The following is a 19,764-nucleotide window of genomic DNA, read 5'->3' on the forward strand; positions in this document are numbered from 1 at the left end:
ACGGGCCGGAATGTGAAGGCGATTGTGCAATTGTGCCGGATCCGGCCCCCGGGCCTTAGTTTGCCTACCCATGCTCCAGACAAAGGGCTCATACTCACAACTACACAGCACTGAAAACTTTACCCACATTCATGACTCCAGGGTTAGAATCAATCATGTTTTGTACCAGTGCTCTTTGGTAAAAAGCCTGTTATGTAACCTAGTTGCACTGCAGATATAGAGAAAGAGACCATACCTCCTTAGTGGGTAAAAAAAAATAAGTACGCCAGTTAGAAAACAAGATCACTTTTTATTTTGGCACATGGAGATATAGTTTATATACAAAGTTTATAAAAAGTGGCAGTGACAAAGACCTGCCCTCTCCTTTCTCAAACTAGGAGGAGATGTCTGTACTAACACAGTACAGTTATCAAGCACCAATTTCCAGAGAGGACTCCCATGTTTTTTTCTATTTTTACTCAGAGGAAAGAACCTTTGAGTTGTCACCCTGAGCTGTTCACTGGCCCTGAAATGGCTACTGCTCAACAGGTGTGGTATGCAGTTCAACTGCACTAGGGCAGGACAAGAGGACCTTCTAAGCTTCTGGCCTCTTGTTAGATTATTCTGCCTCATGTTATTTTCCTAACCATTATGTTTGTTTTTAAAAATATATATCAAAATCCTATAAAAATATTTTTTCAAAATCTTAGGCAAAAGAGAATGATAAAGGCTGATCAAGGGCAGCTGGTTTAAGCATACAGTCCTTGGCTGCAGGGTTATTAGGATGCCGAAAGGCAACAATATACAAGAACGTAACTGCGAAACTTAGGTATGGCATGCAACTTTAAGGGGGGGGGGGAGTGAATAGAGCGCATTTCCTGTCCTCTACAGAAAACATTTGCACCAGTTAAAAGTCCAGGCTTTTAACCACCTGTGGCTACTGGGTGCCAGGACTGTTGCACCACTGGGAGTATACATTTGCACATATAAATAAGACTGGCTCTTGAGGATTGTCCTCATTTTGCAACTGAGTTTCTTAAAATGGCAGGTCCCGCAAAAGGGGGCCGTTACAGTACTGGAGAAAAGAATGAATAATTAACTGAAGACTTCCTGAATTGTTTGCTCACACAATGGGAGGAGCAAAGCAGGTGTGCAAATGGGCAAGCAGAGATGATTTCCCTAACTCTGCCAATGTGTAGATTTGCCCTTAAAAAGCCATGTGTGGCATCTGAGCAGCTGGGGGGGGGGGCTTATAGCCATGCCTCTGCTCATGAGGATTAATTTCACCCACAATGAATAGGGAATCATGGGATGGGTGGCAAGGAAATATAGGTAAAAACAGTGTAGGCAAACATCTCTTAATAAAATGACAAGTCTACAATAGTCATCACAGGGTATGCTACCATTGAGAATAATGGAAATAGCAACAACAGAAGTCAAAAAGACAAACTTTTTATATAAATAGAAACACCCTGTGGAATGGAAACCTGTTTCAATTGTTTCCAAGTCCTGGTGTGAGTTTGTGCTAATAATTATCAACTTCTTTGAGAAAATAAGCAGAACAGATTTGGAGGGGGGTATCTTTTTAGCAAAACAGAAATTGCACGTGTATTCATTATTATTTTTTTTGGGGGGGGAGGGGGTGATTAAAGATATAAAATGACTTTAGCATTAACCTAACTATTCCAACCTGTCTTTATTAGTCTGCATGTCCTTCATTTATTTAGAAGGTTCCTTTTCAGTTTAGCTAGTGGTTTTGCCAAATTTGCTTAGCTGCCCACAAATCTGTCTTTAAAAAAAAATCAATTTATAAAGCATGCTTTTTGCTTTTGTTTTATAAAAGCTTTATGAATGCTATTTCTCACACTCCTGTTTGTGATAAATACTCGCTACCTAGGTGCTCCCCATCAACCTCAATGTTGGCACATAAACACACTACACTTACAAACCCTGAACTGGGTGGCAAGCATCAACAAGTTGCCAAAGTCTGTCTGAAAAAGTGATATTAGAGAAATTTGCACAATGAGTAAAAAAGCTGCACAGTGAGTAAGAAAGCTGGCTTAGCCAGGCATGATCAACTTAAAAGACATTTATATGCTAATTTCCATAGGTCACAATATCTGATAACATATGAAATTCCCAATAAAATCAGAAAAACTGTTAGAAACAACAGAACAAGTATCATATGTTCATCAGTCAACCGCTTCCTAAACAGGACAGCTTAATGCCCCCTACCTTCAATATGAAATGATGTAAGGGAAGAGTAGCCCTAGACCTCTACAGGAGGTCATCCTATGGCACAGAGTATTACATGGACTTTGGCCTTAGAGGCAGTGGCCCCCTTAGATGACAGAGTTAATTCCTGGGAACAAGTAAAGGTCCTGGCAAAGAGTGCTACAATACTCTGACATCTCCTTGCAGCGGTGGAACTCGGTGCCTGGGGCGTGACCTTCTCGGTGCTTGATCATTCCATTCACCTAAATGGAAAAGTAACAAAAGGCAAAAGAAAGGTTTAGAAATTTAAAACAGTATTCATTTTTGAATCATTTTATTTTTTTATCTTGGTTCAGATGCTCTACTGAAATTCAAACCAGACAGGATATTTGTTTACTTGAGACTTCAGGTCTACTGCCCTTTCAAAATCCAGCTTGCACTTCTGGGAGTTCTCGGTCCACATTCTGCTTAAGCCTGCCTTGTAGAATTTTAAGCATAACCTTGCTAGCGTGTGAAATGAGTGCAATTGTGCGGTAGTTGGAGCATTCTTTGGCTCTTCTTTGGGATTGGGAAGTAGACTGATCTTCTCCAATCCTCTGGTCACTGCTGAGTTTTCCAAACTTGCTGGCATATTGAGTGTAGCACCTTAACAGCATCATCTTTTAAAAATTAAAATAGTTCAGCTGAAATATCATCACTTCCACTGGCCTTGTTATTAGCAGTGCTTTCTAAAGCCCATTTGACTTCACTCTCCAGGATGTCTGGCTCAAGGTCAGCAACCACACCACCTGGGGTGTACAAGACCTCCATATCTTTCTGGTATAATTCCTCTGTGTATTCTTGCCACCTCTTCTTGATGTCTTCTGCTTCTGTTAGGTCCTTTCCACTTTTGTCCTTTATTATGGTAATCTTTGTACGGAATGTTCCTTTCATATCTCCAATTTTCTTGAACAGATCTCTGGTTTTTCCCATTCTGCTGTTTTCCTCTATTTTTTTGCATTGCTCGTTTAATAAGGCCTTCTTGTCTCTCCTTGCTATTTTTTGGAAATCTGCATTCAATTTCCTGTATCTTTCACTATCTCTCTCGCATTTTGCTTGCCTTCTCTCTCCCCTCCCCATTTGTAAGGCCTCTTTGGACAGCCACTTTGCGTTCTTGCATTTCCTTTTCATTGGGATGGTTTTCGTTGCTGCCTCCTGAATGTTACGAGCCTCCACCCATAGTTCTTCAGGCGCTCTGTCCACCAAATCTAAATCCTTAAACCTGTTCCTCACTTCCAGTGTATTCATAAGGGATTTGATTTAGATTGTGTATTACTGGCCCAGTGGTTTTTCCTACTTTCTTCAGTTTAAGCTTGAATTTTGCTATAAGAAGCTGATGATCTGAGCCACAGTCAGCTCCAGGTCTTGTTTTTGCTGACTGTATAGAGCTTCTCCATCTTTGGCTGCAGAGAATATAATCAATCTGATTTTGATGCTGCCCATCTGGTGATGTCCATGTGTAGAGTCGTCTCTTGTGTTGTTGGAAAAGAGTGTTTGTGATGACCAGCTTGTTCTCTTGACAGTGCACCCCTAAATTATATCAAATGTCTGTTTGCAGAAGTTGCACTTTGCTTCCCAGAGGCCCCCAAAGCTAACAGTAATGCTACAGGAGGTCCAACAAAAGTTAAACAAGAATGTATCTCAAGTATCTCAAGAGTGCAGCACCTTCTAGAAGTTAGTTGAGAAGCAAGAGTGAAGCACAGCATCCCAGCTCACCTTTACAAGCATGTCAGCCACATGTGTATTTCTGGAATCTTCAGCAAACACAGAGGTCAGAGCCTCTATATACCAGGACCCACGTTTGGTGTTTCTCATAGCAGCTGTGCCTGTGTAAGTAAGTAAGTAAAGTCAATACAAGGTAGAAAAAGAGGGACAAGAGCAAGATGATCCACCAACAGCAGCTCAGTTCAAAGGTGTAAAACCACCTTTGAGCGGTTCATTAAAATAACATAACAAAAAGACCTTTATGGTACTATTCCAGATACCTCTCAGACAGGCATAGCCACATATCATATCAGAGCAAGTGGGAAGACGCAGCTTGGGATTCTCTTTCTTGTTGGCATCGCTTTCTTCGCAACCTGGGGAGTCAGCACGCTCATTCCCATCTATTTGGTCCACTCCACGGTCTGTCTCATCTAATAAAGAGAAAACAAGAAGGCAGGAATTTCAGTCACCTCCATCAAGCATCTTTTCTAAAGGTACATTTCTGATCGTATGTTCAATTAGTAGGGCTTACTATTGAGCATCATCTACATTCCCTGACCTCCTTACTTTTGGCAACAATGACCAAATTTGCCTACAATAGTCTTATTAACCACTTATCTACCTTGCAGTAATTAAATGATCAAAGAGCACCGGTACCACCCCCCTGGTACACATGGGGTTGAGTCTGGGAACTCATGTCCAAAGTAGTCATGTGTAAGCCAGGCACTGATTTAAGAATCCCAACTGTTTTCACCTTAGCTTTCTCCTTCCCCATCAGCCCCTGGAGAATCACCTGCCATAGAAGAGGAAAATCCCATTGATTATATCCCCATTGGCATAGACTAACCAACTGAGAATACTTCATGCACCTGATGCAGTGGACTCCAGCCTAAGGAAGTTTATGTCACAATTAATTTATTAAGTCTTTAAAGTGCTACAGACTCTTTGTTCTTTCTACATTTTGCCAAAGCAAATAGGAAAAAGCAACATGTACAGGAAGAGCAAGAAAAAAGAAAAAAAACACTAAGGTTATTAAGTAATATTAAGCATATTTAAGTAAGGGTATAAACCTGAGGCAAAGCAAATCTGGGAATAAAATCTGAAGAGAAAGTATTTATACATCTTGGAAAGGTTTTTCCAGCTTTCCCTCTGTAATCACCATACATCTTAAACTGTACAAAAGATGTGTATACATAGGTTAGAGGTGATAAAAGGAATGAGAAAAATGTAGGACAGAGCCCTTGATCATTCTTGAATGAAAACTGCCTGGGTTCAAACAGCACAATCTTCTTGGATTGCATTACAACTTTTGGAAACATCAAGCATCCACCAACTAAAAAATCAGACACACAAAACCATTTTAAGAAAGACTGAGAACAGATATTTTTGCTCTTGAGCAGCATCACCAACATGTCTAGTAAGATCTATACATATACTGTACAGGCATTAGCCACTGTGACTTTTGATATTTAAAACTTCAAATCACCATCATTATCAAAAGCATGGTGAGAAGGGAAGATCTGACTCAGTGACACCCTCAAGCTAGTTTCTAATGGTGTCCAGTAAAATGAAGTTTGATCAAATAATGCTTGCAAAGTATTTTCAAAATTTATTCCACCAGCAATGAACGTGCAAAATTGGATTAAACCACCAAACGGTAAACTGCTGCCCAAAACCTTTCTCAAGATCAGAAATTCTGCTTTCTTTTCGAGACACTAATTTTTTCAATTTTGCTGATTTAAAGCTCATCTGAATAGCCCTGAGTCTCCTGTATCAAAGTGATCTCTACTCAGGTTTAAGCAAAATTTAGCAAAACTATAAGTGACCACAGTGTTTCTGCTTAGAGGAAATTTAATTTGGTAGGTACAAGGCTGACAGACAGAACCTTCAAGGTAGCTTCATGAGCACGGGATACTATAAATTTTCCCTTTGTTTCTTAGAATAAAACCTGTGTGTTGTTTTTTCACTATCAAGGTAAGACTGAAAAGGAAAATACAAAAGCATGAAGGAGGACTATAACTTTCAACTGTTGGTGAAAAGGAATGGCTTCTGTTTTTTATTACTTCTCTTATCAGCTGAATGGTTCTTCAAACCATTTTCTATTCAGAAGTTGGAGTTGGACTATATAGTCTATATATGCACTCCAAGCATACTGTGCAAAGGATCTCCAGGTCATAATGGTTTTATAGTGTCTATAGATTTAAAAAACAACAAAAAAACTAGGCCTGCATCGAGCACAAATATGTTGTAAAAGCTTCATTTGGTTTAGCCCATCCAGACAGGCTTATTCAGTTTTGAACTGCTTGCTGAAGCCACCAAGCAGAGGCATAAGAACTGAATTTTGGAAAAACTTAAACTTCTATGTTAAGAATTTCTTAAAGACGGATAATCCACAGTTGGAAATGTGATTGTTAACTTGGAAGGCCTAAATCCCACTTCTGAATGTCTCAGTCCCATTGAATACACCATTTTGGGATCACTTCTTGCATAATTTGAGCAGGTCAAAGTCGAGCAGAGTGGTGTTTTAAAAGGAGCATTAAGAGCAAACTGACCCCTCTTCCTTCTCTCTCAGACCAGAAAAACAACTGGGAGAACATTAGCCCCAGAGGCACTTGTAGTGACATTTGCTGGCGGGGCAGGCGGTGAGGGAAATAAAATGTGAAGGAGGCAATTAAGAAAGAAAAGCACAAGCTTGGAGCAAGGTAGAAAAGAGGTGGTGCGTGTACATGTTAGTTTTATTACATTTAAGAACTCGAAGCCACTCTGGGAGCCTTTTCTTCGCTGAAGGGGAGGATTCATTAAGGTCCTGTGCTTGAATTAGTAAGGTTACTGGGAAGTAATGCTACATTTCTTGTAAGCTTATGTTCCAGCATGGCCTCAAATAGCTAAGAAAAGTGACCTGTTTTGTGAATCTCCCATCATCTCCTATACAAGTTACGGTCTCTTAAAACACAGTATAATTGGAAGATGTGCTAGAAAGTTTATGTCAAGAAACTTATGCCCCTCTTGTGTTTCTTGGTACTTTTCTTCCAAAATTCCTTTCAATGGACTTAAGAGTTTCTTCCATGAAGGATCATGTCACTGAAGACGGTGACATTGAGCTTTGAATGTCTAAATTTTCTTGTACATGTTCTAAATGCAGCCAAAGACCCTGTTCCCCATCTGATTTTAAGGAACTTCATAAAAGAGTTTTTCAATAGAATCTCTCTTCAAAGGAATTCATAGTGCTTGTTTTATGTTATGGTGTTATAGAAGGTGGGTTACTGGCCCTCGGACTGCTGCTTTTTTCATTTCCCCCAGATCCAAAAAAGATACGGAAATCTATAGTCCAGACCAAAGAGCAACTGTGATAAAGTTCCAGGATGCAGGTAAAATCTCCATGCTGGGTTATGATTAGTGTGCCTAACCGCCCCACACCACACATGCAAGATATGGGAATTATTACAAAGCTCCCCTTTTTCACGGTGCTGCAGGGTCTGCAATTTGCTGACCACATGCCATGCAGAGTGAGAAGCACTTACAGAGAGAGGTAGTGGCAACAGCAAGGCAGGGAGGTGAATGTGGGTTCCGCTTATACCTGAGAGAAGCAAAGAGGAGAGTTGAGCGCAAGCTGTGTAGAATGGAGAATGTTTGTGAAGCACAGGTAACCCCACCCCCATACCCTTCTCCTTGGGTTACGTACCTCCCCGGCATGCTTGAATGAAGAACATTTTGGGCTTATTCTGAAGCCTAGGGCAGTTTGCATTATCAAAGAGCCTGAAAATCTCTTGCAGCTGGGGAAAAAAACAAACCCACGGTAAACATTTGTTAGAAAAAACTGCTAAACCAGTTTTATCTGAATCATGCTTTTTCATTGTTATATATGCTATTCTGTAAAACATCATGAGAATATTTATATTGAAGGGTGGCAATGAAATAGGCAATATTCTAAATATCATTCAAATATACATTCTGCTCCTATGTTTCCATTAATTGCTTTCCAACTTCCAAAAATACCTTCATTTCTGCTTCAGGCCAGAATCTATTATAACTTTATTTGCCAGTAGCTGGTTGCCAATTTCATCATCCTTAGATGACCACGCCCTACACAAAGGAGGAATCCACAAAGGTAAATTACCTGAAGCAGTTTGCCATCCACTCCATAGACCCCACCCTCTATGCCATGTGAGAGAAGTGATACTATGCAGGAATCTACATCTCGGTGAACTGGAAGCTTTGAAAAGTTTTCCAACTCCTTATGCATTTCCTGAGAAAAGAGAACTAAAATCAGCAATCCCTGAAACTGCAAATACCAGAGAAGTGGGAAAGGCACAATTAACAGAGCAAAGCCATGTACCAATAACAAGCTTAATGGGGAACCAAAGAGGGCTAATTAATTATCAAAAATGGTTGAACATGGGCCCAATTTCCAGAGATTTTTAAGATTTTATATTCTGTTTAATCCAAGTATTCAGAGACAGTAGTTTCTAAAATTCTGTAACCAGCCAGCCAGTCTTCCTGGGGCCTCCATTAACCACATCCACTGACTCCAGAGTCGGAAGTAGAAGATTCCTGATGGCAGAAACAGCCCAAGTGGCCCTGGCTGTCTAGGCAAAGGCTGAGAGAAACTTCTGGTTGCTGTGCCCAGCCTCTACAATTCTGGGGACCAAAGTTATTTAATCACTATAACTAAAGTTACTGACCTAAGCAATTTTCTGTAGATTTTTATTGAACGTGTGTGAGAGTAATGTAAGTGAAATGCGTTAAAATAAATGAATTTACTAATAAAATTGTGAGACTGAACAAACTAAATAAAGTACTGAATAAAAATACAGTAAATTATGCTATCTAGGTAGTAGTAGAGATAAAAATTCTACACGGGAATACAATCCTTAGTATACATAAAATGCTTGCTCCAGTATACCGATTCACATTAGAAATGATGTCAGTTACCCAATTTATTGTGAGGAGCCAATTATAAAAAATGGCTTCTAGGATGCAGACATTCATTATGCTTGTTCCATTCTCAGGGCTCACCTGTGCAGTCTGATCATGCCGTACCATCACTTGGTACCCAAGATGTCTGAAGAGCATTTCTAGGGCAGTTTGGTCAACATTGCCACCAGAACGGAACTCTAGGTCCGTCTCACTGCTAAAATGCACGTTGCTAAGTATCAGTGCCAAGCCCCGTGGGTGTGATTTCATCCTGTATGCCTGTGAAAAACAGGTAACCTGATGGATCCAGATTCCTAGTATATTATGTAAAACAGCAAAATCACAAGATACTTATTCATGACAGTCAAAATCCTGTTGCATACCTACATAAATAAACACAAAGGGAGAGGACACCTTACATTTATAGCAGAAAAAACACTGTAGTTTAAAAGGATTTATAGGCTAATGGCCAGAAAAATCCCAGCAATGTAAGGTTTCATGCTAATGCTCAAACAATTTCATATTTGTTTCTATCAGTGTACAGGATTTCCAATTAGAAATTTAATGATGATTTTAAAAGAACTTTATTCTTTTGCCTAAGGAATTAGAAAAAAATGTCCCAGTCTGGTAGAAGCACCAGTGAGAAGCGAATGCCTGGCAGAGACTGTAAGGGAAGGACACTTAAATCAAATGACTGCAATGGAACTCATGCTATCACACTTTAAGAATCAACAGAAGTCCAAAATGGCATAAGCTCCTAGGAAAATACGTAAGTGGCTTTGGGAAGATGATACAGGTATCTAAAAGAGCACACATCAAAATAAAACTTATTAAAACACCTGCCTCTATTTTTCAGTTTGAGATGGCTCATGTTTTTAGAACTGCATGCGAAAGTAAAAAACGTGTCATCCCCTGAACAGGCATTTACATTTTGAAGCTGGCTTTCTACAGATTACCAATAAAAGCACCCAATGCTTGTTGGGGGGGGGGGCTCAGCTTCCACCCTTCTGGATACTCACCATGTGCTCATGCTCATGATAGAATTCTGGGGTGCATAGCTTCACCTGAGGATAGTGAGGACCATCTCCATCATCCAAAGAATGCTCCACTGGTTCTGCTGAGACACAGGCCAACAACCAAAATGTAAGTGGCTCAGCAACAAAATAACTTCTGTGCAGGTGTAAACTTGGCATTTACAACTATTTAGGGATACCAGATTAATAATATAACCCGCCAATTCTTTAAGTGCTGGAGGAGTAAGTCCAGAATGGACTTCCCAGTTACAGTAGAGAGATCAAAATGATTGCAAATCAAATGCATGTTTATGTAGCTTTTTAAAACACCACTTTTTGCGATATTTATTTAGAACATATGTGTATATTAATTAAGTGGGGAGAATCTCAGGGTTAAATCAGACTTGATATAAAGTGTATGAATGTAATTAGTGTGCATTTTTTGTTATGAAGGCAGCATTTGCAGGGGAGCTGCAGAAGCCTCATGGCTGTGGAGATGGAGTAGGCAAATTTACTTTCTAGCTCTGAGGGATAGTTCAGTTAGTAGAGCATGTGGCCCTTTGTGGGTTCAAGCACCACATTGGGCAAAATATTCAAACACTGTAGGGGTTAGACTAGGTGGTCCTTGTGTTCCCTTCCATCTCTACAATTCTCTTCCTACTATGGTGCTAACAAAAATAGCCTCTCTGATGCTGCTTTCTACATTTCAAGGGAAGCCCCCATTGACACCAATGGGGCATTTCTTTGAAGTGGAAGTAGCAACTTCAAATAGACATTTGTTGGGACTATATCAAGGAGAGAAAGGGTTGAGGCTATCAGTGAAACACAGACAGAGCCACGTTTTAGAAAAACCCACCAAATGTTCTTAGATTACAACACCCATCCTCTGTGACCATAACCCATGTTGGCTGGGGTTGATGGGAGTTCGACCCTAATAACATCTGGAGGGCCACTGGTTCGCCATAGCTGGTTAATAAATAAGTTAAACTACTATGACTTGCTCAAGTCTAGGCACCTTGCCCTGTGCAACCTGCCAAATATAATGACTAATGGCAACCAATTATAGTTTTGTGGTTATTTCTGTGTTACAGCTATTGTTAAAAGTCATGGATAAAAAACGCATATACTGAATAATTTATCTGGTTGCTAGTTAATAATAAAACAGTTTGCAATTTAGAAGATCAGCAGGATGCAACCGAAACCAAGAGATCTGGCCATAAAATTTGGATGTAAAAAGTAGGTCAGCTTTTTTAACATAGTTTCACATTATAGTTGCATGGAAAATATAAGAATGTTATAGTCAATATATTCTTAGGAGCCACCGTTCTGAAAACAATAGTCTGGGGACTGAAATACAATTTGCCACACATCCCAGCCAGGTTTTATTAAAAAGACATGTCACCTAGTTTTAAGTAATTCTGTTATGGAGATGTGAATCTCAGGCACATTCTTCTCTTTAATTTTATTTATACCTAATTTATTTATACTGTATCTCTGTCCCTTCAAAATATATAGGGAGAAAACAATTTCCCTCAAAGAAGTCTGGCCATGAACGATATGCATGAGATACAAGTAAAACAAGAGGAAAATACAAGAGGCCTTTGCAGCATTTATTTTCCAAGCAACCTGCGTCCCCAAAATGGTGCGCTCGTGGCTCCCCAAAGCCTCCCATTGCACCCCAAAGCCTCCTGCCTCTCCCAGTTTTGGACATTTTTCAATTTAAAAAATTGTGCTTTTTTGGATTTGTTGTTGGGGTGGTAGGTGAAGAGCCAACTTTTTTGTCTGTTTATTTGTCTTTTTTATGTGTGTTTGTCTCATTTCTGAGCACCATCAATTGGGCATTTTGTGGTGCTCACAACAGTTTATTAGATTTCTGAATGTGCCCCCAGGTCCAAAAAGGTTGGGGACCTCTGCAAGCAACTTCAGTTTGGAGCATAACATCCAAAACAAAGAAACAAGTGTAATATTAAAGTGGGAATTTCTCCTTATAAATGGAATTGAAGGCAACCTTTCATTACAATTTTGAAGGCTGCATTAGGTCAGATAATATTGTTTCATAGGCTGAGTCTGAAAAAATAGGCCACAAGTTGCCTATCTTCATGTAATTTAATATATCCTATCTTTTCTACACATTATTCTTGGCTCCACGTATGTGGAATAAGAGAGCTGGAGTGGAAAACGACAAGAGTACCAAAACTTAAAATATATAAAATCAAATAGATATTTCAAGCAAAAAGAGCATTTCAACAGTGGACACATTCTGGCAATTTTCAAAGTATACTATAGTATCCTACTACTAAAAATAGCCTTTATGAGGGAGGAATATATAAATATTCCAAACAAATAAAGCAGCACCACCACCATGTGGCTGCCATAGCAAAAGCAAAGGGGGGTGGGAATCTATTTTGGATTACAAAAGCCTTGCACACTGATCTCTGACTTTTGTTTTTCATATATTTAAAAGATAGCTCCTTGGGGCTAAATGTTTTCAAGCTTGCTCTTACCTAACAAAAATGGTTGATCTTTTTTTAACCAAAGACAATACTGGAAAATCAACATGCATTTTCCTACCCCCACAACAGAAATATTATTAAATAGAATGCACTCTTAAGGCGCTCTCCCTACACCTGTTCCCCTCTAGGCGTTTTGAACGATGGCTACCTCCAGACAACCTGTTTACTGAGCATTCATTCTGATTTGCTTTCAGGGAGAGCCAAGCAATTGCTACCTCACAACTTTGAGTGCGATTTCCCTGTCACTTTCCTTGCTGCAAAAAGGCCCGTTTGCCCTGGAAGCAGGTTTGTTGCACAAGAGCACACAAAAAACCCTTTCGTTGCACAGCCTGAGTTTGCTGGTACAGTGGTACCTCAGGTTAAGTACTTAATTCATTCCAGAGGTCCGTACTTAACCTGAAACTGTTCTTAACCTGAAGACCACTTTAGCTAATGGGGCCTCCTGCTGCGGCCGTGCCGCCGGAGCACGATTTCTGTTCTCATCCTGAAGCAAAGTTCTTAACCTGAAGCACTACTTCTGGGTTAGCGGAGTCTGTAACCTGAAGCGTATGTAACCCGAGGTACCACTGTAAACAATAAAATGAATTTTTTAGCCATTACAATTGCAATAGTCACATTTCACAAAAAATAAACTTACCAAGTTGCCACCGTGGCCTTTTTTGAGAGATTTCTGATTCAGATATAGGAAATGGCAGCTTTTCCTCATAGCCAGAATTCAGCTGAAAGAGTCCACACAGCATTATTAAACAGAAATACAGAGATGTAAAGGAAAATAACCACTTTCTGTCTACTGGGTGTCTATACACACACCAATCATCCTAGGTAGTCTTTACACAAAGCACATAAAATATAAGACACATGTAAGTGCATATCTATTGAAGTTAGGATTCCTGGTACTCTTTTTGGGAATATTCATTTTAAGCCAGGTGTGTAAATGTATTTACTCCCCCTCCCCACACCCATCCCCAGTAAATAATCATCATATAAAACACCACAGGAATCATGTGCCACTCCAGCATAACAACAAAAATAGAAGTGAGGGTATTCAGGAGCATGGAGGGGACAACAGACCACTATACTAATATGGGGTCCCCCCACCCCACTTTTATTTGATCCTTCCTTACCCTTGCATTCCCGTTGCTATGGCTGGGAATGGTGCTCAGGAGCATTTCCACTAAGTGCTGCTGTTTGGTTTCTTGTAAAGCTTCACAGAAAGCTGAGAAGGCTTTGGGACCCCTCTTTGGGAGCAGGTTCAGGAATTCTATGTTTTGGCTAAAACTTCCAGACTTGCCCTGAATTCAGAAAAAAGCCAAACATGTTAAAAGATCACTGAATTGGATAGGTGAACCAACATCGTTCCTATGGAGCTCTGAAGTGCTCTCACCCTGGCAATCCTGTACGTATCTACTCAGAAGCAACTCTCACTGAGTTTAATGAATCTCACTCCTTAGTTTCTGACATCAGGAATCACAAGACAGAGAAACCAGTAGGAGAACACTTCAAGCTCCCAGGAAATTCTATACAAGATCTCAAAGGAGCTGTAATATTACAAAAGAATTTCAGAAATAGACTGGAAAGAGAAGTTGCTGAATTACAACTTATTACCAAACTCAAAACCATGGAGAGACCTGGTCTGAATAGAGACATTGGATTCTTATCTCATTATACATGATAAAGCTATTTTTGGCCATCTCATCCCTTCCTTTTTCCTGTAAGACCAATTGCAGTCCTTAACAGTCGTCAACTGGTTTACCACACCTTTCAGCCAATCACCCATTCCCACCACCCTTCTGAGTAATACCCCTCCCCACTCTCTTACTATTATATAAAGGTCTGGTGACTTCTGTTTCAGTGTATCTGAAGAAGTGTGCATGTACACAAAAACTCATACCAATAACAAACTTAGTTGTTTAAGGTGCTATTGGAAGGATTTTTTTTATTTTGCTTTGACTACAGCAGACCAACACAGCTACCTACCTATATCTAGAACTCCTTAGTGTATATATTAGGATTGCTGCCTAATTTGAAAGAATGGAATCATGCAAATGTTAACATACATTTAATAAATATATTCAATTTCACTATTCTTTCCTCCTTTTGTCTCCCATATAGCAACCCTGTACGGAAACCTCCAAGGAACTTGCACAGGGAGGATTAAATATTTTACATCACGGAACAATCACATCTTGCACCCATAAATTGCGCCCATAACCTAGGTTTAAGGTACCATTTAGCTCCTAGTTTTCATATCTCAGTTTCTAACACAGATTCACACACAAAGAAGTTGGCATCCCCTTGATAGTTTAACATACATTTGTATTAAAATATTGGTTCTTTAAAAATACATAGAAATAAAAATGTTTGTGATTTATTACTGGAAAAGTCTGCCTCACAGCTTGCGAACTGGAAAAATTATTTCCCTTTCCAGCATTCTACATTATTTCAATTTATTGGTTAAGTCTGCATCATCCAACAACACAGCTGGACTCCTGCAAACAGAGAAGAAGATGATAGAGTGGGAATACTTCAATAGCACCCAGTGTTTTAAGAGGCATGATGCTCTGTAATGCAAACACTTGTTTTAAAAAGTTAACTTTTAGGAGCTACTGAGACATAAGTGACAAAAGGGGTGCTTGGATCAATAGCTGTTTGATTACTTATGCCAGCATGGGCTTTTAGAACTTAGCCAAGTGCCTCATTTCTGTTCATTCTCTTGCTCTTTAGCCTAGCCTCACAAATGTCCTTGAAAGTTATTAGCCTACCCTATATATTTTTCTTAGAAGGCCTTCCTTAGTCTTTTGGAGCACACTGAGTCTGAAAACAGAGGGTACTAACCCTTTTCCATCTTAAAAAGGTCACTTGCAGGCAGTTCTTACCAGGTAAGAAGCTCAGTCCGTATTGTTAAGCAAACTACCCTGATTTCACTTGGAATAATACAGGGGTTGGTTTTTGCACTTCTCCAATTTTGTGGTATGGTTTTCCGTTTCAAAAACATAGAACAAGGCATATAAAGTATGCATATTTAAGATGCGTACCAAAAACTGAATTGAATAGAAAATTGCGGACAGAATGGACTTCTAAATGTACACATGGGAAATGGACTGGAAATAGATAGATCTGCCCATCCCTAATTACCAGTCTTAGTCTATGACATTTGTTTTATCTAGTTATTTGCTGCCGAATACTACTGATCTCATTTGACACACAGGAATAATTGCGGCACTTAGAAGCATAAACAGCAACAATAATTTTGGATAATTAAACTTTTAATTCCAGTTGCTGACAAGAGTAATTGTACCTGTATCATCTCCATCATTGCTTCAGTGATCACATCCTTTTCTATGAGGTGTTCCATCAGTTCCTTCAAAACTAGCTGCTTTGCTAGGGAAACACGATTCTTTTTCAGAGCCTCTTGGTGACATTTCTGCATGCCACATGCGCCCAGCATCCTAGAAGAGATAAAAATCCTTTGTCTTCTAACAATCTACTGGAACAAGTTTTCACATTAACCATACACCAAATGAGGAGTGAAACTTGAGTGTTTCCATTATGAATTCTTAGGAACATAGGATTTTGTCTGGTAAATGGAAGAGGGGTATCATGGGGAATTCTGAATGAAAAGAAAACTAGCTTTGAAACACTTGTTTATTCTATTACACAGATCTTTTAGTAGAGAACACACACCTTTTTTTAGTGATTCCTGAACATTCTTTCCTCTCTCCCTAATTACAGTTTTGCATCAGCAATATCCAACAAATATCTGCTGGCTGGAAGGATCTGCTGGCTGGAAGAAGGAAAACAAGAACTTTTGTGATCACGCCAATAGCCCGGTGGGAGTGTGTAGGAGTTAGAAATAACACCAGTTAGAAAAAAGAGCTGCCCTGTTTGTAAATTTCCTTTGTATGAATTATATTCATAAGAATAGTGGGCGGCCTATTCTTGAAATTTTGTAAAAACAGTATTTTGAATTAGGGATTCTGGCAAACATACAGCAAATGCAGATCTAGCAGCTTTTCTGTCCCTGGACTGCAACTGATAAAAATCATAATACAAATGTTTTCTGTACAGAGGCCATTGCTGACTACTGAATAAGCCTATAGAGAAAATTACTGTAAGATATGGGCAAAGGACCCAGCAATTACTTTGAATCCAACAAAGAATTGAAGTATTTGCTCATGCTATTATTTGAGCTTTTCTATAGACTACACAAAGAAATATCTGTATTATTTATATTCCACTCACATTTCTAAGAAATTATTTACATCTATATAATATATAGTGTTATTTTATTCCAAATGGAAAAGGTTTTCCAGTGAAAAACAACAACAAAGATATAGTTGCAAAAAAGTTTTTAAAAATTTGTAGGCAAGCGTATTGCTCTGCCCTGCCATATTTTATTGACCAAAATTATAGGTCACCAGCTCTAACTTTCTCATCTTCCAAAAACATTGGATTGCTTTCTAGACCAGTGTTTCCTAAACATCAGCCTTACACTGAAAACAGTCACAGCTCAGTAGTGGCTCACAAATTATAGAATTCAGAAAGAATTTGAAAATGTCTATGCTGAAATGTAACAATTTCAAAGTTTGTGGGAAAGTAATTTATTTACTTATTAAATTTATAGCGTGCCCTTCCTCCCAAAGAAGCACAAGGAGGCAAACACACAATCGATAAAATTAAAACAACTAAAACCAAGTCTAATACAGATGCAAACTGGGAAAGATTGCTATATTATTTCCTCAGTTCAATTCTGCAATAAACAAAACCATCGGTTTTATAAACACTAGAATGGCCATAACAAAATACTGTATTATATACACTGCATGCTGAACAGAGATACTTTGTTCATACATAGCTACTGCAACATAGTAGTTCTTTTGACTTTTATTCAATATAAATCTACTGTATTTACCCGAATCTAATGCTCACCTTTTTGGGCCAAATTACGTTGCAAAAATTAAGGTGTACATTCGATTCAATGGCACATTTACATGTGCCAGCAAATACTTTTTTTGATTTCAGGGTTCTGAAAATTGAGGTGTGCATTTGAATTGATGGCACATTAGATTCAAGTAAATATGGTATATCTTGATTTCTCATGCTACTGAAATGCATTTTAACTGTTAAGATGTTTGTATTTTAATTTTGACGTTGTTTGGACACCTTGAATTCATTTGGAGGATAACAGTCTAATAAATAATATTCAATTTCCCAATATACTTCCACAGGTGCACACTAGAAATCACCTTCTCACATGGTGGTGTAAACCGATTTGGACACTTGGGAAAAGTTGGGTGTTTTTAAGAACAGTTTAAACCTCCAGTGTACTGGTAAATTCTGAAGTGCAGACACTCACAATAACCCCTATAGCTGTGTCCCTTCTAAAACTATTGGACTAGATGACTCGTGGGAATCCCTTCCAACTCTACAATTCTGTGATGGTAAAGGTAAAGGTACCCCTGACCATTAGGTCCAGTCACAGATGACTCTGGGGTTGCGGCGCTCATCTCGCTTTACTGGCTGAGGGAGCCGGCATTTCCCACAGACAGCTTCCGGGTCATGTGGCCAGCATGACGAAGCCGCTTCTGGCAAACCAGAGCAGCGCACGGAAACGCTATTTACCTTCCCGCCGGAGTGGTACCTATTTATCTACTTGCACTTGACATGCTTTCGAACTGCCAGGTTGGCAGGAGCAGGGACCGAGCAACGGGAGCTCACTCTGTTCCAAGGATTCGAACCGCCAACCTTCCGATCGGCAAGGTCTAGGCTCTGTGGTTTAACCCACAGCGCCACCTGTGTCGCTGTGATGGTAGGAGCCAACTACTGGAGGTTGAGGTCCCTTAAGCCCCCTCCAATAAAACATTTGAGGGGGCCAGGTCCCTCCAGCGTTGATGTGCTGGAGGGTGTGCATGTGTCAAATGGTGTGCATGTGCCACATCTCATCATCGATTATGCTGCGCAGGGCTGGCACCTGAATTTTATACTTGCAAGCCACACCAAAACTACCATCAGTTCACAGCTCGCCCATTAAACTGCTGTGAGACGGATCAATTATACCTGAAACGATTTGAACAATTAAAAAAACCGCGTTATATAAAGGCCAAGCATTATTTATTCGTGGCTCTGCGGAGTCACTGCATTATATAATATCTTAGGAGCGATGAAAAGAGGCGGGGATGTCGGGGGAGGGAGGCAAGTGCCAGGGAGGAAACGCTGAAGGGGCCCTGGCAGGAGGCGCGGCTCCGTCAAACCTCTTTCCCCTCAGCAAAAGCGACTCCCCGCCTGGGGCTCTGCCGCCAGAGGCCTCTCCCATCCCCCCACCCGCCTCCACTCCTCCCTTGAGGGGATTCGGCCCCGTCCAGCTCCCTCTCGCCCTCGCTTCCCCGCCCCGCCCGGCCCCTGCTGCCTCAGCGAACCGCGAAGAAGAGCAAAAGCCACTCACTCGCCTCCGCCGTCGCCTGGCGCTTCCCGGCGCGCGGTAGGCCGCGGGGGCGCGAGGCAGGAGGCGCAGCTTTTCCCGCCTAAAATTTCTCCTTCCTCCAACGGCCTGCAAGTAACAAGACGGGGGGTGGGGAGGAGGAGGGGGGGCGAGAGAGGAGGAGGAGGAGGAACTATTCCCGATCACGTGTCTGCAACTAGGTTGGGGCGCCTGCGCAGGACGGGCGGGACTATGAGAGCGAATGCGCGCGCATTCCAACCCACTCGCTTGGCCAGTCTCTTCCCCCGCACGCTTCGATACCTCAACAAAACTACCCAGAACCCGCCTATTGTGGGGCGCATGCGTGCCTTTCTCTTTATTCCTTTGGGATTCCGCTGGGTCCGTCCGCTGGCCCCTACTGCGCAGGCGTGCTTCCACTTGCCGTGGTCTCCCTTATTTTATTTTTTTGCAACTTTCTGCCCGACCTTACATTCTGTCTTCACTCCCATGAGGATGGCGGTGATGGTTTTTTATTTAAAAGAACAGAGCAGTTTCAATAGTAGTTCTGAGCTGGCTAGCTAGCTAGCTAGTTAATTTTTAAGAAGAGGACTTGCAATATCATCATCCTCTGATTATTTGTATGCCACTTTCCCCCACAAAATTGTGCCCAAAGTGGCTCACATCTCATGTGATCACTTAAAGTACAACGATTTAAAAAAAAATGCATATTTGAAATAATATCAATCCATTTTAAAAAATAAATAATAATCCATGCACATTTTATTTATTTCACACTGTCCCCGGCTGCCCTCAATGTTCAAGAAGCTGTGTACGTGACAGGGTTGCTGTTTTCTGGTCAAATCCCAGTACCAATACAGTAGTTTGGAAATGGCACAAACTTGCAGCCTAGAGAAAACAAGCTGCACTAATGTTACAAGAAACAAATACTTGGGCCGGTAAATTAGCTAAA

The 19,764-nt window shown here is 40.4% G+C and overlaps 1 protein-coding gene across 7 annotated transcripts; it reads right to left on the reverse strand.

The window, feature by feature from the left end:
* Positions 1 to 269: 269 nt before the first annotated feature.
* CASP2 (caspase 2) lies at positions 270 to 18,986 on the reverse strand. Of its 7 annotated transcripts, XM_028711468.2 has the most exons (12): positions 18,819 to 18,982; positions 16,061 to 16,160; positions 15,675 to 15,825; positions 13,501 to 13,668; positions 13,014 to 13,095; positions 9,870 to 9,967; positions 8,953 to 9,129; positions 8,054 to 8,182; positions 7,619 to 7,709; positions 4,218 to 4,367; positions 3,949 to 4,058; positions 270 to 2,456 (listed from the first exon to the last, which is right to left on the reverse strand). In XM_028711468.2, exons 3-12 carry the CDS (start codon positions 15,822 to 15,824, stop codon positions 2,322 to 2,324), a joined length of 1,290 nt encoding a protein of 429 aa, XP_028567301.2. In that variant the 5' UTR covers position 15,825; positions 16,061 to 16,160; positions 18,819 to 18,982; the 3' UTR covers positions 270 to 2,321. The 7 variants fall into 7 exon arrangements, 6 of the variants coding, with proteins under 6 accessions (XP_028567301.2, XP_028567304.2, XP_077777186.1 ...); XM_028711471.2 differs by lacking the exon at positions 16,061 to 16,160 and having other exon boundaries at positions 18,823 to 18,982; XM_077921060.1 differs by lacking the exon at positions 16,061 to 16,160 and having other exon boundaries at positions 9,870 to 9,964.
* Positions 18,987 to 19,764: the final 778 nt, after the last annotated feature.

The sequence above is a fragment of the Podarcis muralis genome, chromosome 17 (assembly GCF_964188315.1).
Source record: "Podarcis muralis chromosome 17, rPodMur119.hap1.1, whole genome shotgun sequence".
NCBI lineage: Eukaryota > Metazoa > Chordata > Lepidosauria > Squamata > Lacertidae > Podarcis > Podarcis muralis.

Bases quoted from the DNA above. Each gene is read 5' to 3' on its own strand.
- CASP2 (XM_028711471.2), bottom strand. From the start codon at position 15,824: ATGCTGGGCGCATGTGGCATGCAGAAATGTCACCAAGAGGCTCTGAAA. The intron at 13,096-13,500 runs GTAAGGAAGGAT...GGACTCTTTCAG, and splicing joins ATAGCAACGGGAATGCAAGG to CTGAATTCTGGCTATGAGGA. The intron at 7,710-8,053 runs GTAATTTACCTT...TTTTTTCCCCAG, and splicing joins TGGATGGCAAACTGCTTCAG to CTGCAAGAGATTTTCAGGCT.